At 43.9% G+C, this 23,996-nt stretch overlaps 1 protein-coding gene across 2 annotated transcripts in view; it reads left to right on the plus strand.

The window, feature by feature from the left end:
• inpp5a (inositol polyphosphate-5-phosphatase A) overlaps positions 1-23,996 on the plus strand; it is a 544,352-nt gene that overhangs the window by 419,160 nt on the left and 101,196 nt on the right. For both annotated transcript variants that reach the window (XM_078413693.1, XM_078413692.1), the window contains exon 9: positions 7,200-7,284. In XM_078413693.1, coding sequence (XP_078269819.1) covers positions 7,200-7,284 — 85 coding nt within the window. The remainder of the gene's footprint in view (positions 1-7,199; positions 7,285-23,996) is intronic.

Genomic DNA, 23,996 nt, shown 5'->3' on the forward strand with positions numbered 1-23,996 from the left:
TGGGTCTCTTGGTCACTCCAGTCTGCCGTGCCATTCAACTTGATAGCAGCTTATGTACCCTAGCCTGTAACTGCCCTTCTGTTCCACATGGTTCTCAGTTCCTTGATCTTTCAAAACGTTACGTCACTCCTGATTAAATACTTTCAATGATCTAGCCGTGAATCGCCGTGGGGGGGGGGGGGGGGTAAGAACGAACAAAGGAGGACCACTGTGAGGGAGGGGGTGGGGGGGGAGAACAAAGGAGGACCACTGTGAGGGAGGGGGTGGGGGGGGGAGAACAAAGGAGGACCACTGTGAGGGAGGGGGTGGGGGGGGAGAACAAAGGAGGGCCTGGCCAGGGATACTTTGTAACGTTGTCGGCGCCCTTTATGTGGCGACTCTTTGCATACCTTGGGCATGCAAACAAAGAATTTCACTGTGATTTATCACACGTGACAATAAAGAATTCATTCATTATTCATTAGCCACCATGACCATCTGTAGTAAGTAATTTCCCAGATTCGCCACCTTTGGAGAGAATAAATTCTTATGAACTTCTGTTTTGAATAATTGCCTGCTTGTAATTTAAATAATTGTCCACTTGTTGAAGACCCTCACTGTGGAGAAAACATCTCAATATGTAACTGAAGAGTCATTCTCCCTCAGGGTCATACATGTTCCCATATAAGATGACCTCTCATTCTTCTAAACTCAAAGAAAACAGATCTTACCTTTTTAGCTGTGCATGAAAGTTCATCTCATCTCAGGAACTAGCATAGTTAATCTCATCTGGTCTGCCACCAATGGAGAATAGCCTTTCTTAAATAGGGAAACAAAACCCTACACTGCCCTCCGTGATTAGTCTCATCAGAAACTGTACAGTGGTAAACATACTTTACTTTCCTAATTACTTGCTGCAACTTAGCTCTGTTAGCCTTTCATGTACATCACACAAAACACAAACTTTACCTCCTAGAAACCACTAAAAACAAATATAAAGATGAAATTCAGCTATCAGAAAACTGTGCTAATGGAGGTATAGAAATAGTGAAAAAAAGTGACGAAGTAAAGATTTGCTTCGCAATCTGAAATTTGGGGGTGTCTCCACTGGGTATTGAAAGTAAACTTAATAAACATTAATAAATGGCGGCATGGCGGCGCAGCGGTAGAGTTGCTGCCTTACAGCGCCGGAGACCCGGGTTCGATCCTGATGACTGGTGCTGTCTGTATGGAGTTTTTACGTTCTCCCCATAACCTGCGAGGGCTTTCTCCGGGTTCTCCGATTTCTTTCCACACTCCAAAGGCATGCAGGATTGTAGGCTAATTGGCTTCATAAAAATGGTAAATTATCCCAAATGTGTAGGATAGTGTTAGTATGCGGGGATCGCTAGTTGGCACGAACTCAGTGTGCCGAAGGGCCTGTTTCTGCCCTGTATCTCTAAACTAAACATTGTTGATGTTAGTTGCTGCTTCTCCAGCAACCTGCCAATGCCAGTTTCAGCAAGCCTCCAAACCCTAGCCTGATGTCAGTTCCAGCCTGACTCTACCTCTAAAAATGAATACCCCCTGAGAGCTAAGGGATGACTGGGATGGGAGTAGGGTTGCCAACTTTCTCACTCCCAAATAAGGGACAAAAGGTGACGTCACCGCCCCGTGCCCCACGTGACCTCACCCAACCAGCGGTCATGTGCTCCTGCTCCACAAATGGCGGACGCCTGGGCCGGGAGGCGGGTTGCTAAGCAACCTCAGTTAGGGGGCGTCCGAGCCACCGGGACTACACTGTCTGTGCCTACAGCGGCCCCCGGGCCTACTGTGGCCCCTGGGCCTACAGTGTCTGGGCCTACAGTGTCTGGGCCTACAGCAGCCCCAGGGCCTACAGTGTCCGGGTCTACAGCATCCCCCGGGCTACAGTGTCCGGGCCTACAGTGTCTGGGCCTACAGTGGCCCCTGTGGACTACGCCTACAGCGTCCCCCGGGCTAAAGTGTCCGGGCCTACAGTGTCCGGGGCCACAGCACCCCCCGGGCCTAATACGGGACAAGGGTGGTCCTGTACGGGACCAACCAATTTAGCCCAATATACGGGATGTTCTGGCTAATACAGGATAGTTGGCAACCCTAGATGGGAGGCAAGGGATGTCCCTGAGGCCAGTTGATGCTTTGACTCACTGAGCGCGGCACTTAATCAGTCCGGGCAACTAAATTAGAGATCACTGAATCACTCCTCAGACTGAGCAGTAACTTGCCTCTCCCAGCTACCCAGAGACTGGAAAGTATCTGCTTGAAGAAGTACTTAGCTTATTTGATCAGGAGATTGCATCGCTCAATTGTCGTGTGAATTATGATGAAGAAGAATAGAACAGAAGAGTGCTGAATGCTTCGGCTGTCACAGTTTCAGTATTAGTGCTCCCTTTTAGGTATTCAACTTGATTGCCAAAAATTAACTTGCCACCAAAATAAATGGCAGAAGCGAAGCTACTTTCGACTGTATCTGTCATTCTCTCCACTCTGTTCACTAACCTTCCTGTGACCTTTATTGCTAGTTTGCATTACTCCTGGTGACTTCTATTCTGGATTCTGTGCTTTGGGAGGTCAAAGAGACTTTCATTTCATATGGAATGTATGTAAATGTCCCCTTTGTTTGAGCATTCAATAATGCAAGTGCTTTATAAAAATTAGTGACAGTCCTGACAAAACCCACTCTTTCTTAACAGCTTCATATTGCATTTGAAAAATCTCTAATGGCAAGTACCAATTTGCCTAAAATCATTGCAGAGCAGGAAAAGTTGGAAGAATAAACTCTTCTCATCAGTGATAAATTAGGTGTTGACCCCCAGAACATCTCTTCTCAGCAGGCCTGAAGAATCGTCACCTCATTCAGCCTGTTTGACGGAGCTTATTTTTAAAATCTTTTCACTGATGTCAGCCTGGGATGAATTGGCCAGGAGAAGCATGTTTATAGACTGTGTGAAGAACTTTGTCTTTGTGTGGGAATGTTGGTGACACTGTTATGGTTTGCTTGAATGAACTTTGATGACGCAGCTAATAAGGCATCCTGCTGGGTGTCATGGCAGGCAGTTTTCAGACCTCCCACCTCAACTCATTCAACTCCAGCCACTGTGGATAATTTTCTATTCCCGATTCTTCCTCTACAAAAAGCAAAGTCAACTTTCACAGGGAATGCGAGATAAGTACTTCAGGAAATAATCTTGTAAACAAAATGTTACCTTCTGACCTGCAGCTGATACCTTGACTTGGAACAATTGAATGATACAGGCTATCGTATTAGGCATGGCAATTAACTGAAAAGGCAACTGATCCTCTTTACAGAACGGCGACAAAATGTGATAACAAACCAGAGGTTTTTGGCCTCTGCTGTTTTACCTCCGCAGTGTCTGACATGGCAACTTCTGTGCTTTGTGTTCTGTTTTTGACTTTTCGAAAACTTATGGTTTACTGGCAGCACTGAATTGGGAGGAAAACGTAAGACTCTAAGCTCTTTCATTATTCCAGCCACACTGTCTGCCCGTTGACAAATGATTCAGGAAGAAATCTCTCTGAATGGAGTTTGGTTTTATCCCCTTTCAGGAAGGCTAAGCCCAAATTTCAAACTGCTTTATCTGCAGGAAGCAACAGAGTCCATCTTAAAATTGTTAGCTATTTATTGAAATGTTTTAATTTCAATTTAAAACTTGGATTACCATTGTTTTCCCGTATATTACAGCAGGTGGCCATTGTTCTGTCTAGATGGGAAACAATGTAGATTTTCAATTGTACTACTTAGCAAAATTACCTAGTAAAATCTCCCACATTCGGATGCAAATAAAATCCATAAAGTTAAAATTGTATATACTTTTTTTGATTTGAGGAATTGCAGATGAATTGATCAGAGATGATCTAAATGAAAGTATTTGGATGATAATGTGCAATTAAAATCAAACAAAAATGCAAGCAATGATTTTTAAAAAAAGGTCAATGTTAAACTCTATACAGCAATAGTGTTGATATGACTAACTTATGAAGTTCACAATTATAAGACACATAGGTCAAAGTGTGCTGAGAACAATGGTTGTGTTGAAGAGAATGATGCCACTTTTATTTGGTATGTTTTTTGTTGTTTTAGTTTTAGAGATACAGCGTGGAAACAGGCCCTTCGGCCCACTGAGTCTGCACTGACCAGCGATCCACAAACATTAACACTACCAACAACAATTAGGGAGAATTTTTACATTTACACCAAGCCAATTAACCTACAAACCTGTACGTCTTTGGAGTGTGGGAGGAAATCGTTCTCAAAGAAAACCCACGCGGTCATGGGGAGAATGTACAAACTCCGTACCGACAATCACCCATAGCCAGGATCGAACCTGGGTCTCTTGCGCTGTAAGCACAGTAAGGCAACAGCTCTACCGCTGCACCACCATGCCACCCCACGTATTTAGTCTCGATTCCATGAGGTTATTGTCTTTTTATCAGCTTCTAATAGTTCCACTGTTCTGTCAAGTAATTTTACCATGGTGGCTGTCTCCTGGAGCTTGCTTAAAGAAGCAGTACAACCATGGAGGCGTGACACAAGACCAATGCTGATCGCTCGATATAAAATGAAGTCAGTGCCACTGGAAAGGCCACTTGGTGCCAAATATCACAGATTGAAGGGCAACAAATCTTGGGCATCAGGTGAAATAAAAATTGGTGCAACCTTTCTTCGGAAAGATTCTGAAGAAACAATGTGCCCAGAAATAATTGAAAGTGCACAAAGCGATGGGGAGAGCAATGGGCAAATAGGATATAGAGAGCATATAAAAAGTGCTGCTAAAAGTGAGGAGCTTTGTTCAAAACATTACATCTTGTAAATTGTCTTTCTTCATCGGCACGGTGGCGCAGCGGTAGAGTTGCTGCCTTACAGCGAATGCAGCGCCGGAGACTCAGGTTCGATCCTGACTACGGGCGCCGTTTGTACGGAGTTTGTACGTTCTCCCCGTGACCTGCGTGGGTTTTCTCCGAGATCTTCAGTTTCCTCCCACACTCCAAAGACGTACAGGTATGTAGGTTAATTGGCTGGGCAAATGGAAAAATTGTCTCTAGTGTGTGTAGGATGGTATTAATGTGTGGGGATCGCTGGGCGGCGCGGACCCGGTGGGCCAAAGGGTCTGTTTCTGTGCTGAATCTCTAAAAAAAAATCATCTCAGCTTTAAATACAATCGAGGAATATAAGCAAAAATCAATACTGCACACAAAATAATAGAAACGGCAAGGGGGAAAATAGAAGAATTTATTGTGAAAGAAAATTTATTTTGACTTATTTGATCGCTGTAAATGAATCAATCTGTTAATACATTCTACGTAGAATATTTATTGCCATATGCACAAGTACAGTGAGGAGTAGGCACAATGAAAATCTTGCTTGCAACAGCATTATCACATGTGCATTGACTCAGAAAATACACAAAAACATAAAAAACTATACATAAATTATCCAAGACAACATAGAGAGAAAAAGACTGTGAAAAAAAAACTGGCCATCAACGCAACAAAACAATTAGAAAACTAGTCCATGGCAGTGCAGGTGATCCATAGTGTTCTGTCGTCAAGGTGGGATCAGGGTTGTGCAGGTCGGGTCCCGAAACTGATGTACGAAAATAGCTACTCCTGGACCTCGTAGAAGGGGCTTTGGGCTTCTGTACCTTCTGCCTGATGGAAGCAGCATAAAGATGCTTGGGATCCAGGATGATAGATGCCACTTTCTTGCAGCAGAGGCTCAATAGATGCTTTTGGAAGGGCTGTTCCCCTGATGGTCCAGGCTGATTCCATCACTCTGCAGCCTCTTGTGTTCCTGTGCTTTGAAGTCGCGGTACCGGGCTATGATGCAACTGGTCAGGATACTTTCTACAGTGTCCTGAACTGTATCCACTGTGTCCAGTGTCCAAGAACACTGTCCAAGTGTTCTTCAAAACGTTTGGCGCCAAGCCGAATCTCTTTGCAGTTCTAGGAAAGCAGAGGCGTTGGCACCTTCTTTGTGATTACATCCATGTGCTGGTGTCAGGACAGGTCATCTGAGATGTTCACACGTAGGAATTTGATGCAGTAAACTCTCTCAACACCGATGCACCAATGAAAACTGGCACATGGTCTCCCGACTTCCCCTCTCTGGTCAATAATTAGTTGCTGGGTTTTGCTGACATTGAGCGAGAGTTTGTTATTCTGAAGAAGGGTCTCGACCCGAAACGGTCACCCATTCCTTCTCTCCAGAGATGCTGCCTGACCCGCTGAGTTACTCCAGCATTGTGTGTCTACCGTTGACTTAAACCAGCATCTGCAGGGTTTTTTTCCGACAGAGAGTTTGTTGTTGTTGCGTCCTATCTTTCTCCTGACTCATCACAACCCGCGATTTTGCCAGTTTGTAGATGGCATTGGCGCTGTGCGTTAGCCAAACTGTCATGGGCGTAGAGAGAGTAGGGCAGGGGGGGGCTAAGCGTGCAGCCCTGAGGTGCTCCTGCTTTGATGGTGGTTAGTCAGGAGGAGCTGTTGTGACCAGTCCACGCTGATTGAGGTCTGGCGACGAGGAAGTCAATGATCCGTGTCAGGCATTGGCACAGGTTCAGGTTGGCCGCGTGGCGTGAATACCCATAGACTTCCCAGCTCCCCCGCTGGGAAATCAGCCCACTGAACAGAGACAACAGCCCCATTCAAAGGAATGGGAGCGATCAACTGCTGGGAGAAAAGGCCGTGGAATCTTTTATAACTAAATCAGTCCAAAAGTTTTAATTCTTTTTTTTTTAACAGTTTTGAGAATTTTAACTTTTAAGAAAAGTATGATATTTTAATTCAGTCTTCAACAATAAGCACATTTGATAGCCGGTGAGGTTGAGAGGCAGGACCTTGCTGGCTGTAAAAGCCTTTGGAGGAGTGCAGCCAGCAGTGCTCACTGCAACAGCTCCTGAATAGCAATAGCCCCTGCGGATGTATTGTGAGCCTGTGGAAGACCGTGCCCTGGCCTATGCTGCAGGCTAGGTCAGCAGACCTGCAATCTCAGAGCGGGAAAAGATCTGCCCAAGTATTCATTTGGGATTAACATTGTTTTATCCAAAGTTCATGTTTAAAAAGGAAGCCGCCTGCGTGTGGTTATTTACGCATTATCAACGTGACGTTTAAATTATTTAAAAATAAATATAAGCTGAAAGCATGTGGAAAATGCAATGAGAATGTTTATGTCTTTGCTCTAGGATCACAGACCAACGATACGAGAAGGTGCCACACTTCCTCTTTGGTGATTTTAACTTCAGGTTGGATTCGAAAGGTGTTATCGAGGTAGGTGTTGCCGTGTGAAAGTCCCTCTGCACACTTTCGTTGTTATAATCACAACATCTCTTTTTTTTTTTTTTTACCTTCATGTTTCACGGGACCCTCAAGGTTTTGGAATGTTTTTAATCCTGCCAAAGGTGTTTCAGAAATTCAAGTTGTTGTTGTTTTACCAAGAGGGCAAAGCTGCTGCTAATGTCGATGTGACGATATGATTTTGGTGTTCATGAAAGATGAGATAAGAATAGTGGGAGTGGTGGAGGATTATGCAGTTCTGTTCCTGTACATTTATACTGCAGTTAGTTGCTGTTTGCAAGTATCTACTGAAATCCTTTATATCACTGCATGCAGCATTCACATGGATGTGTTTAAATATATTGTCCACTAGTGGCCCTAGCACTATTAATCCTGCCTCAGAAGGCAGTAGAGGCCAATTCTCTGAATGCATTTAAGAGAGAGCTTGATAGAGCTCTTAAGGGCAGGGGAGTCATGGGGTATGGGGAGAAGGCAGGAACGGGGTACTGATTGAGAATGATCAGCCATGATCACATTGAATGGTGGCGCTGGCTCGAAGGGCCGAATGGCCTACTCCTGCACCTTTTGTCTATTGTCCATTGTCTATTGATACCTGTATCACAAGTTGTGTAGGAAAATACTCCCCCTCCCCCCATTCGTAACAAATACTCCCCCTCCCCCTTGTCCTCACCTTCCACCCCTCAGTCAGCGTATCCAACAAATTATCCTCCAACATTTCCGTCACCTACAACGGGACCCCACCACTGGCCACATCTTCCCATCCCCGCCCCTTTCTGCGTTCCGCAGAGACCGTTCCCTCCGTAACTCCCTGGTCCACGCTTCTCTTCGTACCCAAACCACCCCATCCCCAGGCACTTTCCCCAGCAACCGCAGGAGATGGAACACCTGTCCCTTTACCTCCCCCCTCAACTCCATCCAAGGACCCAAACAGTCTTTCCAGGTGAGATAGAGGTTCACCTGCACCTCCTCCAACCTCATCTATTGTATCCGGTGTTCCAGATGTCAACTTCTCTACATCGGCGAGACCAAATGCAGGCTCGGCGATCGTTTCGCTCAACACATTCGCTCAGTCCGCCTTAACCAAACTGATCTCCCGGTGGCTGAGCACTTCGACTCCCCCTCCCACTCCCAGTCTGACATTTCTGTCATGGGCCTCCTCCAGTGTCATAGTGAGGCCCACCGCAAATTGGAGGAACAGCACCTCATATTTTGCTTGGGCAGCTTACAGCCCAGCGGTATGAACATTGATTTCTCTAACTTTAGATAGCTCCTCTGTCCCTCCCTTCCCCTCCCCCTTCCCAGTTCTCCCACTGTCTTCCTCTCTCCTTTCTTTGTCTTGCCCCCCCCCCCGACACCAGTCTAAAGAAGGGTCTCGACCCGAAACGTCACCCATTCCTTCTCTCCAGGATGCTGCCTGACCTGTTGAGTTACTCTTGCATTTTGTGATACTTGTATTACAAGTGATCCCTGAATTAACAAGATGGTTCATTCCTAAACGACAGTGCATATCACAATTGCAAAGCTGTGTTCTCTGCACGTGTATCGAGGAACATAAAATGAAAAAATAGTGTGCGTCTAATTTTATTCTATGAGAGAGAATGTTATTCCATATATTAAATGTTTGGGTTGTGATTTGTGAATTCTGTAATGGGGGGAATTTCTATAACCTGAATGGCCGTAACACAGGGGCCACCTATTTGTGTGAGAGTGAAATGTCGTCTATATTTTTGTCCCACATCGAGTGGAATTTTATTTTAGGGTGGCTATTCTAGACCATGCATGTTCTGGTTTGTAAAGTATTGGGTAATGTCACCTGGAGATTTGTACCATTGTTCTGGGCACAGAGCCCAGTAATATTCTCGCTGAGGACCACATCATTTACAGATAATCGTGATGAATTTGAAAATAAATTAAAGAAGGATCATTAATGGCAAATGAGGGAGAACTTACAATACAAAATGTGTAAAAAGAAAAAAGAGAGTAGTAAATTAGTGGTAAATAAAAGAGAAATTTCATGACAAAAGGAGCAAAAAAGAGAATATAACTTCCCTTACTGTCAAACACTGCAGGAGAAATATGTGTCACACCCTGCTGGTCTCTGTAAATATGGACATAACTTAGACTGGAAGTATTTTTTTCTCTCTCGGGATTAAATGAAAAGCATCAAATTGGGGAGGGGAGGGAAGGTGGGGTGGAGGGAGGGGGGGAGGGGGAGGGAGTGGAGTGGAGCGAGGAGGGGGAGGGGAATAGGGAGGGGACAGGGGAGGGGGGTGAGGGGAGAGAGGGGAGGGGGAGGAGGGGAGGGGGGAGAGGAGGGGGAGGGAGGAGGAGAGGGTGCTGCACCAATGCAGGAGAGGTTTGGGCCCAACGGGTCCACTTCTTCTAGTATTCATTATAACTGATCAAATTACTTCCATCTCTTTTAATATAACTAGTAACTGAAAGTTTCAGATTTGGGGGTGAGGAATGGATTTGATATATAGTCCGTATGAAAGAGACAAGCAAGGTAACTCGGAAGGAACTACAGATACTAGAATCTGGAGCAAAGCAAGGAGAGATGCTGGAGAAACTCAAAGAGTTAGGCAGCATCTGTGGAGGGAAATGATGGTCAACATTTCGGTTTTAGATCTTTCTTCTGCAGCGTCCAGATGAGGGGTCTCAACACTAACCATTTCCCTCCACGGATGCTGCCTAAACCCGCTGAGTTCCTCCAACAACTCTCCTTGTTTTGCTTGCAAGTAGTTTAGACAAGTTGGGATGTTGGAAAATCTTTGGAACTTGGCAGTGTTATTGAAAACATTAGAGATGAACTGCAAAAATGAAAATCTAGCTATTTTTGTAAGTATAAAATATTTTTACTTTGATGATAAGAATCTGTGGAATCTTTATACAAACTAGCCCAAGGATTTTAATTTATGTCACTTATAGGGCTGTTGTTAAAATGTACTTTTGTCAGGAGATGCAGTGATGGCGTTAATGGAACTGAACTTTGGAAACAGAGTGAAACATGCCGCTACTATTGATTACGTGGCTACAAGCAACTGGAGATGAGTTTCTAAGCATTCATAATTTGAAGTTAATTGAATCCCGCTCATCTGCATACTTGTCGGCTTCATTCACGATTGATGTCAAGTTGACCAATGGCTCACTTACCCATTTGGGGCCTTGTGGCAATTTGATGCTGTTTCAAATCTTTACCAGCTTCAAACCTGTAGCAGCCTCAAATTAGCTTTTCCCATAATGTGCTGCACTGAAGTAGGATGTGATGACTTCCTTCAAACAATTTCACTTCCTTCTCACTGAAATGCCAAGAGAAGTATTGATTTTGGAAACTGTGTTTACACCATAACCACAGACCGATTGCTTCACATGCACACACATGCTACTGTTGTCATGGATTTTTATTTATTTATATGTTTTCAGGATATGAGTGTTGCTACTAAGGATAGCATTTACTGTCTATCCTCATTACCCTTAAGAAGGTGGTTGGGGGAAAATTGTTTGAATCAATGTGGTGGGTCTGGTGAAGGTACTCTCATGATGGTGTTGCCGGGGGTTTTACCAGGATTTAACTCAAGCAATGATGAAGGAATAATGATATATCTCCAAACCAGAGGCATATACAACTTGGAAAGAAGCCTGCAGGTGATGTTGTTCCCAGGTACTTGCTCCCTTTGTCCGACTTGCAGTAAGAGGTAGTGGGGTTGCAAAAGGTTGTGGGTTTAGTGCTTTGGGAGACCTGCCAGAGTAATCTAAGTGAGTCCATTTTGTAGATGGTTCACAAAACATCTATGGTCGTCTAGTAGAAGAAGGCATGATTGTGTGAAATTGTCAAGTCAATTGTTTTATCCTAGATGGTAGTGAGCATCCTTTATGCTCTTGGAGCTACATTTATCGTGGCAGGTATGGAATATTTCATGACACTCTTGACTTGTGCTCTGTAGATGGTGGGAGAACTTTGGGTCCTTTTGGGTCCAAACCCGAAACGTTACCTATACATTTTCTCCAGAGATGTTTCCTGACTCACAGAGTTACTCCAGCACTTTGTCTCTATCTTCAATAGCCACAGAGTTTATTTAATAGACCATAGACAATAGGTGCGGGAGTAGGCCATTCGACCCTTCGAGCCAGCACCGCCATTCAATGTGATCATGGCTGATCATCCGCAATCAGTACCCTGTTCCTGCCCTCTCCCCATACCCTCTGACTCCGTTATCATTAAGAGCTCTTTCTAACTCTCTCTCTTGAAAGCATCCAGAGAATCTGACTTCTGAGGCAGAGAATTCTACAGAGTTACAACTCTCTGATTGAAAAAGTTTTTCCTCATCTCTGTTCCAAATGGCCTACCCCTTATTCTTAAACTGTGGCCCCTTGTTCTTGCCTCCCCCAACATTGGGAACATATTTCCTGCCTCTAACGTGTCCAATCCCTTAATAATCATATGTTTCATTAAGATCCCCTCTCATCCTTCTAAATTTCAGTGTACACAAGCCCAGTCTCTCCAGTCTTTCAACATACTTCAGTCCCGGGAATTAACCTAGTGAACCTATGCTGCACGCCCTCAATAGCAAGAATGTCCTTCCTCAAATTTGAAGACCAAAACTGCACACAGTACTCCAGGTGTGGTCTCACTGGGGCCCTGTACAACTGCAGAAGGACCTCTTTTCTCCTATACTCAACTCCTCATCATTATTTAGTAGCTCTGGTTGTGCATTATAATTAATGGTGGCCCCAGGATGATGATGGTGGTGAGTCTGCATTGGTTATGCCATTGAATATCAGAGTCCAGTGTGTAAACATCCTCCCTGAAATCTGGAGTGACTCAGCTACAGTATATTTAAGAAAGATTGCAAATATCACTTTAGATTATAATGTGACTGTCATACTTTATATCTTCACTTCGGAAATGCCCCAAAGCAACATGACCACAAGAATTATGTTAATAAACACTGCTATTGGTGTTCCCTCCCCAAGGTTAATAATCTTGGAATTTTGGCAAAAGACTATTTAGTTCCAAATAATATTTCTATCTGTTCCTTATCCATTCAAGGATCTTGGTCCTGAGATGCTTACTTCTTTTATCTCAAGGTGAACTGGTTTTGGCATCACTTTATATTGATTTCCAGTCTTAATTATCAGCTAAGTTAGGAATCAATACTTAGGTTGGTCCTATTTATATTACCTTTATGTATTTTCCTTTTTATGTTGAGCAAATTACATTATTGTACAGGAGGCAGGAGAACAACTCAGAAGACTCATTGCCCTCTGCTCAGTTTTAGCATTTTCATATTTATTTCATATTTTCATATTTTAGATGCGGAAACAGGCCTTTTCGGCCTTCCAAGTCCACGCCGCCCAGCGATCCCCGCACATTAACACTATCCTACACACACTAGGGACAATTTTTACATTTACCCAGTCAATTAACCTACATACCTGTACGTCTTTGGAGTGTGGGAGGAAACCGAAGATCTCGGAGAAAACCCACGCAGGTCACGGGGAGAACGTACAAACTCCTTACAGTACAGCACCCGTAGTCAGGATCGAACCTGAGTCTCCGGCGCTGCATTCGCTGTAAAGCAGCAACTCTACCGTTGTGCCACCGTGCCGCCCATTGTTTCTACTCGTTTAGTTTAGTTTAGTTTAGTTTATTATATTAGGTATATTATGGAAACGGGCCCTTCAACCTACTGAGTCCACGCCGACCATCAATCACCCATTCACACTGGTTCCATGTTATCCCACTTTCTCATCCACTTCCTATAAACTAGGGCCAATTAACCTGCAAACCCACCTTCCATCTTTAGGATGTGGGGGGAAATTGTAGAACTTGGAGGTAACCCACACAATCATAGGGAAAATGTGCCACACATAGGGTTGCCAACTGTCCAGTATTAGCCGAGACATCCCGTATTTTGGGCTCAATTAGTTTGTCCCATACGGGACCACCCTTATCCTGTATTAGTAGGGTTGCCAACTTCCTCACTCCCAAATAAGGGACAAAGGGTGATGTCACTGCCCCGCGCCCCCGTGTGACCTCACCGAGCCAGCGGCCACGTGGAGGTTGCGAAGCAACCCTCCTCCCGGCCCGGGCGGCCGCCATTGGTGGATCGGGAGCACGTGGCCGCTGGCTGGGTGAAGTCACGTGGGGCGCGTTGCGGTGACGTCACCTTTTGTCCCTTATTTGGGAGTGAGGAAGTTGGCAATCCCAGCCACACAGCGATGGTCCGGATTAAACCTGGGTCCCTGGCACTGTGGGGCGTCAGCTCTATTGGCTGTGCCACTGTGCCGGCCATTTGTTAATTAGCCTCGGCCTGCATCACGTTAACATCATTCCAGTTAATAAGAAAGATAAATAAAGTGACAAAGTCATTTGGTCTGGCCTGCCAGCTATATCTCTGGTTTTGTGGCCTATATTTAGACATACCTGTGACTGGCAGGATAAATGGAGATTTCAGGTAGTCTTTGAATCCATGAGTAGGAAGGAACTGCAGAAGCTGGTTCAAACCGAAGATTGACACAGAAAGCTGGAGTAACTCAGACGAGTAAGGCAGCGTCTCTGGAGAGAAGGAATAGGTGACTTTTCTGGTCGAGGCCCGACACGTCACCTATTCCTTTTCTCCGGAGATGCTGCCTGACCCGCTGAGTAACTCCAGCTTTTTGAGTCTTTGATTCCATCTTGCTTCAAATTCAAGCATAAAATACTGTTTTTTAAATACCTTTAGCTTTTGATGGCAACCAATGTTATTTGAAATAAATATCTGAATTGTGTAGATTATTGAAATGAAAACAGAAAATGCTGGATGTATTCTACAGGTCAGGCACCATCAGCAGAGAGAGAAAAATATTTTGTCAGTGTTTGGATGTGGTGTGTAAGTGACGCATCGGTCTATAATGGTAATTCAGATAATCAAAGAAATGATACTGGACCTTAATTATGAGATGTAATTTTTTTAGTAGTCTAAATAGTTTGTATATTACAATTTATATTATATATTAATTCTATATTATAAATTATATATATTTATATATATTCCCAAATATATATATTCAATTCTTCAGAGATTTTCCAAGTTGGTCACGCTTTGATTTGACATATTTCCTGCTAATTATTTATCAGAGCTATTAACGATACAGCAACAAGCTGTCCTAATTACTGTAATTTTACAATGTCTTTGCAATATGCATTGAGATTGCTCGTGGTAAAGTGTATTTTGACATGCCATAACTCAGTGTCCTATTAAATCATTGTTATGGTTTGAAATGTTAGCCCCGTTCAGATTTCGACCACACTGTGACAATATTGACAGAGAGCATTATCTAAACGTTGGGTGAATATCATAACGTTTCAGTTAAGATTATTTTTGTGCGAGGATTTCTGATTTGAGCGTAGGAGAAAAAGGCCCAAATATTACATTCTGTACCTGGCTAATGCTTGGGCATTATGCAGTTGAATTTTTATGAAATGTTTTGTGAAGAAAAACCGTGAACATATTGAAGTGAACAAAATGCTGGAGTAACTCGGCAGGATAGTGGAGGAAGGAGCTGAAGTTGCTGGTTTACACCGAAGATAGACACAAAATGCTATATATTTATTGGACGGATTATGAAGTCCACAATATTCCTTCCAATATGCCATATGTCTGGCCACTAATACATGGCTGATCCAGCCATGCGTAGTTATGTCCAGTGAGGCACAATACATGCCTGGATACCAACGCCGTGATTTAATCCATGCAAGCATGCCTTACATGCAACAATGGCCATACATGCAGCAGCAGATGTTAATAGCACATGTAGCGCAGCGGTAGAGTTGCTGCTTTACAGCGAATGCAGCGCCGGAGACTCAGGTTCGATCCTGACTACGGGTGCTGCACTGTAAGGAGTTTGTACGTTCTCCCCGTGACCTGCGTGGGTTTTCTCCGAGATCTTCGGTTTCCTCCCACACTCCAAAGACGTACAGGTATGTAGGTTAATTGGCTGGGTAAATGTAAAAAAAAAAAAAAATTGTCCCTAGTGGGTGTAGGATAGTGTTAATGTACGGGGATCATTGGGCGGCACGGACTTGGAGGGCCGAAAAGGCCTGTTTCCGGCTGTATATATATGATATGATGATATGATATGTATGGTCTTCTTCATCACTACTGAAGGGACACCTGTCAAAGTAGGTCCTTCATTATCACGAAGAGAGACACAGAATGCTGGAGTAACTCAGCGAGACAGGCAGCATCTCTGGAGAGAAGGAATAGACAATAGACAATAGGTGCAGGAGGAGGCCATTCGGCCCTTTGAGCCAGCACCGCCATTCAATGTGATCATGGCTGATCATTCTCAATCAGTACCCCGTTCCTGCCTTCTCCCCATACCCCCTGACTCCGCTATCCTTAAGAGCTCTATCTAGCTCTCTCTTGAATGCATTCAGAGAATTGGCCTCCACTGCCTTCTGAGGCAGAGAATTCCACAGATTCACAACTCTCTGACTGAAAAAGATTTTCCTCATCTCAGTTCTAAATGGCCTACCCCATATTCTTAAACTGTGGCCCCTTGTTCTGGACTCCCCCAACATTGGGAACATGTTTCCTGCCTCTAACGTGTCCAACCCCTTAATAATCTTATACGTTTCAATAAGATCTCCTCTCATCCTTCTAAATTCCAGTGTATGCAAGCCTAGTCGCTCCAATCTTTCAACATATGACAGTCCTGCCATTCCGGGAATTAACCTAGTAAACCAACTCTGCACGCCCTCAATAGCAAGAATGGGTGACGTTTCGGGTCGAGACCCTTCTTCAGACTTCATTATCACATCTAACCCTGGAAAATTAATTTGCGTTGGTCTTTTTTGAGATAAAACGATCCTTCCAACCGTTCTCCCCCGCATCTCAGTCCTCTCCCCTCCTGAGGTACGAGGCCCTGATCCTCTCTTAGGTCTCTCTCCTCCATCACCTCCCCCAAAGCTTGGTCCTCAACCTGCTTTGCACAATCTGCCACAGTGGAGGAAGAGGCAGCTAGCGGATTCAGCATGTAAGGCCTCTTTTGTAGCACAAGACTTCTTGGGATTGATACTCCTTAAAAATGTTGCTTGAGTAGTCCCTCAAACCAAGCTATTTTATCCCGCTGATTTAATCTGCCTTCCTAGGCTCTGAAGAATTTTGAGTTAATTGTCTTTGCATTCAATTCTAACTGTGACAAGAAGTTAGAGTATTGTAACAAAGTACAGAGCACATCCCACTTCTGACACCATGTAACAACGCTAAGATACAACGCATCATTTTATTGAAGCACTTACAGCATAGGACCTGCAGTACATTACAGCTCCGAGCTGCTAATCTACTGCCTGACGTAAGCGAGTTCTTAATATTATAAAGCACGCACTAGGCGGGACCACTACTAACAATCACTACGATTGGCTAGCATGCAATAGCCCATCGACAGGTATGGTTTCTGTAACATGGAGGTGAGCAGAGATAGGGAATAGAGTATTTGTGCTAAATAGAAATTACCATGGAAGTTAAATATCCACAATGCTGAATTATTGCATCTTCGCTTAGTCTAACATTCATCCCTTAGGACCCATGCACGTGGACTCTCACGTAACATTCCCACAAGCTTCATCCCCTCCCCCCACCATTTCCTTACGTTTTCTGTACCTCTGCAAATAATTCTCTCTCACAAACATACCCAACAACACCACTTTGATTTTTTTGTCATTAACCAACACTCAGGGGTAATCGATGGAGTCAATTAATCTTATCAGTTCCCGTGGAAGACACCTGAAACATCCAAGGAAACCCATAGAGATATTATTTCCCTCCACCATGATCCTCTCCAGCTATCCCACACCATCATCCTCCCCTATATCCACCTGCTACCATCATCCCCATTTATTCCCGCACAGCCATGATCTTCCCCACCCACCATCTTCCGCCCACCACCATCTTCCCCATCTGTCCTCCACCAGCATCATCCATCCCATTGCTCCTGACCACACCATTCCTTCATCTCCATCCCTTCCCACGTGCCCTCAGTCAGCATTCTCCCCACCGACACTGTCCTCCTCCAACTATCTCCCACCTTCGTGCTGGCCATATGAGTCCCACCACCACCACCACCCTCCCATTCTAAATAACTCCAACACTATCTTCCCAGCGGTCCCCAACCACTATCCTGCCCCAACTAGCCCTCATCGCTTTCAATTTCCCCCAACACCTCCATCCTCTCCTGGGCACACAACAGATTCACTATCGTACAGATCTCGTCCTTCCCAGCGCATTAAAATAAGGTCATAAGTGATAGGTGCCGAATTAGGCCATTCGGTCCATCAAGTCTACTCCGCCGTTCAATCATGGATGATCTATCTACTCCCTCCTAACCACGTTCTCCTGCCTTCTCCCCACAACCCCTGAAACCCATGTGCAAAATGTGCAAATTCTTCATCATTTGTCTGGATAAACCTTAACCATTCGTCAGATGATCTTACTTTCTATTGCCGAACAAGTTCATGATTTAAAAAGGAAGAGAAAAAAATATAGTTCATTGTCCGACAATATTATTCCATGTTGCTGAAGATTAACCCTTAACGCATGACACTGGGATAATCTTGGAAAATCGGAAAAACTCCTGGAGGCAGGTGTGTGCAGAGACCAATGGATGTCTGGGCCCGGATAAGCAAATGGTTCTTTTCATCCACCACAAGCTGATTTTATTACGTATTATTATTTATTGCTTCTGAGCAAATCTGTTCAAGGTTTTAAAAAGGCCTCGCTTTGCATCCATTGTTTCCTTGCTCCATTAAAGAGGTGAAGAGCAAATATCACTTCATTGCCTCGTTGCCCTGAGCACCTAATCAGCACCAATTGCTGGAGCCACTGCATTTACTTGTAATTGGGGCTTCTTTGTCGCCACTGAGAGAATGCAGATTTCAAGCTCATTATTCACGTAATCACACAGCCATCACAGCTGTGTTTATTCTACAAACACATTGTTGCCACTGCAGTTTATGCCCATTATAGGGGAGGTTAGAATGGGGATACAATTCATTTACCAAAGTCAGAAGGAGAGAATGCCGCCCTGAAAGAAGCCATATCTTACACTGGGAACAAAAGGGAAGCGAAAGAACAGCCCCATCATAAAAAAAGGAAATTTCAGCCGTGAGCGTGGGAGGGTTGCTTGAAAGGTGCCGAGAAGGAAACCCTCAAAACTCTACTGTGTCCCTCTTTGAAATCACATGGAGATTCATCTGAAGGGCAAATCTAAAGACTGTCTCGGAATAGGAAAGTTTGTAAAGTGGTGATTGGAAGTGCATCAAAGTTGATGCATCTTCAGCAGTGCAGAGCAAACATGCAAGTGGCTCAGATGATGCGTGGAACGATGATGCAACAGGGGTGAGCCTCGTAAATTTGGCCAATAGTTATGGAGCTTTCAGGGGCCGAGCCAGTTTCCGCCTGGGCCATTAGATGGAGCTCTTATGGTGACGCCACTTTAAGCCGACACGTTGCATTTAATTGGCCCGATGTTGTCTGTGCAACTATTTAGAACGAGCCATTCATTCCCCCACAGTTTCTCTGGTGGTTTACCTGCTGCCTGCTCGACCTTTGTTTCTGCAGCGTTTTGTACAGTCTCTGCGCTGCTGTTCATTTTTTCCAAAGGCAATACCAATTTCTGGGTCTTGATTCCTGGCAGAGATTCTGCTTCGTGCAGGAAAGAACTGCAGATGCTAGTTTACACCGAAGATGGGCACAAAATGCTGGAGCAACTCAGCGGGACAGGCAGCATCTCTAGAGAGAAGGAATGGGTGATGTTTCTGATTGAGATTCTCGACCCAAAACGTCACCCATTCCTTCTTTCCAGAAGTATTGCCTGTCCCGCTGAGTTACTCTGGCATTTTGTGTCTATCTTAGGTTTTTGCTAACTCTGTTTTAATATCAAACCTAACACTGGTTTTAGTACTGTTCTAAGTAAGACCATCAAGGCATTTGAAGATACCAGAAGATAGTTTTGTTTAACCAATTTATTTACCGTCAGGACATTTGACAGGTAGATTGGAGGCGACTGTTTGACGGTCAGGTAAGCGTGGGAATTTTGCGATGTTTCCGAAGACGGTGTAATCTCTTAGCTAGGTGCTAGTTTCACAAAAAAAGTAACTTGTATCGACCCGACTCGGCATTGTCGTGGTCATTGTCGTAGGGTAAAAGAACATTTCGGCGATCTGCTACGACTTTGACAGTCGCCGGCAGTTGCCTAAAAAATCGCGTAACTGGGACAGGCCCTTAAATACTCTCCTCCACTGTCAGAGTGAGGCTAACACAAATTGGAGGAACAGCACCTAATTTTTTCGCTGGGGCAGCTTAAAACACAGTGGTGTGAATATTGACTTCTCAAACTTCAAGTAACCCGTACATTCCCCCTCTCTCCATCCCTCCACCACACTACGTAATTTCATTGACGTCCTGCTTAATTTCATTGTTTGTATCCATGCGGTATCACCTTCTCCACAGCCACTGTGGCTCCACTTTTCCTTGATCATTGTTGCTGGCTTTGATTTGTCCTTTTCCATATCTTTCATTCACTTGTTCTTTGTACTTTTTCCTATCTCTGGTTCCCCCCACCCCTGACTCTCAGTTTGAAGGGTCTCAATCCAAAATGCCACCTATTCCCTTTCTCCAGAGATGCTGCCTGACCCGTTGAGTTACTCCAGCATTTTGTGTCTATCTTCGATATGTAACAGCATCTACAGTTCCTTCCTACACTAAAGATCTTTTCTTCTTCATCATACTTTTCAACATTTATGCAATTTTTACCACCGATCTGAAGATAGCAGTTTTCCTGAGTGGCTAAAATATGTGTATTTCGTTTATTTTCATATTTTTTTATTTTTATTTTATATATTTTTTTTAAAAATTAAAAATTGATTACAGTGCATATAACAACAACAGTAAACCCCATCCCTCCCCTTCCCTACATAATCATGAAAACAAACAAACAAAAACAAACAAATAAATAAATAAAAATACATTAAAAAAAAAACATAACTACAATGTGACAAAAAAGACAAAAGCACAAAAACATACGGCAAGGTAATTTCCACAAGTCAAATATTTCAGTATTTTCACTGCTGGATTCAAAGAAGGTACAAAGGCATGTGGCATTGAGGGGATAGTTTTACTTGTCCTTAATATGCTGCAGCACTGGGTTCCATATGTTGAAGAACTTTTGAGGGTTGCCAGACAATTCATATCTCAACCTCTCTACATGTATTTCGTTTATTTTCGTTTTGTTTAGTTTAGTTTTGTTTGGTTTAGAGATACAGCATAGAAACAGGCCTTTCGGTCCACCCAGTCCGTGCCGACCAGCAATCACCTGTACACCAGTTCCATCCTACACACTAGAGGCATTTTACAGAAGCTAATTAACCTACAAACCTGCACGTCTTTGGAATATTGGAGGAAACCGGGACAACCGGAGAAAACCCACACTGTGAAAGGGGGAATAGCAAACCCCGTACAGACAGCACCATCTTCACGATCAAACCTGGGTCTCTGGCACTGTAGCGCAGTAACTCTACCGCTGTGCCATTGTGCTAGTTGCGGGAATAAATAGATAGGCCAGGGTTACAAAAAATCCAGAGTTAACAGCAACATAGCCGGGCGACACAGTGGTGCAGCTGGTAGAGCTGCTGCCTCGTAGCATCTCCTAAATTCTACCACTCCCCTGTGATACCTGTATCTGAAGAAGGATCTCGACCCAAGACGTCACCCATTCCTTCTCTCCAGAGATGCTGCCTGACCCGCTGAGTTACTCCAGCATTTTGTGATGCCTTCGATTAGAACCAGCATCTGCAGTTATTTTCCTACACAACATTCCTCCCATTTAAGATCGATATAGATCTCCCATGGCACACGTAAAAACACGGTGCAAGTTCTCCTCGTCTCTTGGCCCAACATGTATCCCCGAGCCAACACCGTCAAAATTACTTCACCCATGTGGTGTATGTGAGCCTTTCTGGGTGCAAATTAGTTGTCATGTTTTAACTGTAAACGGGGCTACGCTCTGCATCTTATGATTGAGCCGTGCATGGGGATGGGAGGCGTGCATGTGTCCCATTTATGTGCCCTAGTAAACCTCTCAGCTTGATTTTCGAAAGGAAAATTGGGCAGCTTTTTCTTTAACTTGCTTCGAATGCTTTGTAAAGCAGCTGTCAACGGGCCAGTGATTAGGAGGCAGATGAGTCTGTATCGGGATAGTGTGGGGGGGGGGTGTCTCAGTGCTGGCGGTGAGGTGACCAGTCTCCACTCTAAAGCTTTGCCCGATTGTACAATAGAAGATCGGGAGCTCGCTCTGTGTTGACGAGCTGCGCCCCCCCCCCCCCCCTTTATCCAATTACTGAAAGCTGGGCCACTCCGTTAGATATTCCAGCCTGATAAACGGTATTAATCTTGCTCTTATTTAAGCAAAGAAAAACATTTTTGGTGTTATAGTGCAGGAAAATCCATTTAATGAAGTGCTGCGATTTTTTTGGTAGTTTTATTCCATTGTTTTCATGCATCTGTGTATGTGTTACAGCTGAGGCCAGGTCACGACCTTTTTTTATAAATTTGAAAGCAACCCACAGATCAGTGTTTGCTTCTTGCTGTCATTTTGTTCTTTTAACATGTAGCAGTGCCCTTTCCCCTGTGCTGTCCGGGCAGATGTTGTTACTTGTTGATTGATTTATTTGGCATGAGAGAGGGGAAGCTCTCCTGGGGCGGGGGAGGGGACGTTTCCAGCAGCTCCTGTGAATCTGAAGTGGGAAAGGCGAGTACCGTTCACAAATCCTAGTGGAGTGAAAACGCTAGCTCCCCCAGGACAGCTTGTAGACTTAATTCATAACCCGATGCCTTCTGAGCTGCTTGCATCTCAAGGACACTTAATATCGAAGCACCAGCTCCTTAATGGACATCCAGTCGAGAATTAAACCTGGAGCAAGGTTGCAGATAAATGATCAAAAGTCGTCTGAAGTTAACCAAATCTCAATGCAGCCATGACAAGTTTGGGTTTTTATTAGTCTAGAGGGGAAATAATTGTAGTTCTCTGGTGAAAGACATAGGAAATGAGACAGAATCAACATTTACATGTGAGGTGAAGGGTCCTTTATCAGTTGTACCATTCTGATTTTACAATGGTAAATTTCTCCTCAATGCGAGAGTCCTTGGCATCTCTTTCTTATATGTCAGTATAACTATGGTTGGTGAAAGAATTTGAAAATCGGCAGTCTGTGGAAGGGACAATAATGGGGATAAAAGTTTGATCAGACTCAGAATGTAGCAGAGGTATCCACTGGTCTGTGTCATGTACAGATCCATCAGTAGAAATGAAGCTGGGAGTTAACTTATTTGTTATGGGAGTGCAGAGCCCACAAAAGTGAACAACTCAAGGACCAAATTTCCATATTTTCTTCCAACATAGAAGGAGGCGATTTGACCCATTGAATCTAGGCATGTTCTTAGTACATGCACATTCCCCCATTAATTTCTGATTGACCATTAACTATCAAAAATATTTCTCCGAAGACCATACGCATGTATACACATACAACATACACATGTATACACGTACAACATACACATGTATACACGTACAACATACACATGTATACACATACAACATACACATGTATACACATGTATACAATACAACATACACATGTATACTCATACACCATACACCTGTATACACATGCACCATTCACATGCATATACATGTATACACGTGCATACACATACACATGTATATACATGTATACACATACAACATACACATGTATACACATACACCATATACATGTACATTAAATTAATACTGACTAGCTAATTAATTTATTGCATCGTATGGGAGGCGCATTCCCAATCTCGTTGTACCCCTGTACAATGACAATAAAGATATATTGTATTGTATTGTATTGTATTGTGTACACATGAAGAATCAGTGGCATGTTTCAAGTTTTCACATCCTGCCTGGAACCATTATATATAAAGAAAATTGTCCTGCGGACATTTTATTTATAATGTCATCCCCTTCCACTGATGCTATGAATGCTCATTTGTTTATTAAAGATTATGCAATTTGGTTTGGAGTTTAAATGAGGAATGCCACAAAATACTGGCAGCGTTGGGGTACCTGCCCTTGTAATGGCTTTAGTGTTGCGCTGTATTTCTATTATATTGTGTCACATCTGAAGAACCAAGCGGCACAGACAGTGTGATGCACACATCAAAGCACTGAGTATTTAAGCTGTTCTTTTAGACTTAACTAACTGTGCTTAAGAGGCTTTGCATCTTTACCCAACTGATTGTGGTTTTTTTCATATGATCTAGCACACAGAAAGTCATAGAATGGAAACAGGCCCTTCGGCCCAACTTGTCCATACCAGCCCAACAATGTCCCAGCTACGGTAGTCCTACCTGCCCGCGTTTGTCCAGATCCCTCCAAACCTGTCCTATCCATGAACCTGTCGAACTGTTTCTTAAATGTCGGGATTTTCCCAGCCTCAATTACCTCCTCTGGCAGCTTGTTCCATACAACCACCAACCTTTGTGTGCAAAGGTTACCCTTCAGATTCCTCTTAAATCTTTTCCCCTTCACCTTAAACATATGCCCTCTGGTCCTCGATTCACCCTACTCTGGGCAAGAGAGTCTGTGCATCTACCTGA

This window comes from Rhinoraja longicauda, chromosome 16 (genome assembly GCF_053455715.1).
Source record: "Rhinoraja longicauda isolate Sanriku21f chromosome 16, sRhiLon1.1, whole genome shotgun sequence".
Taxonomy (NCBI): domain Eukaryota; kingdom Metazoa; phylum Chordata; class Chondrichthyes; order Rajiformes; family Arhynchobatidae; genus Rhinoraja; species Rhinoraja longicauda.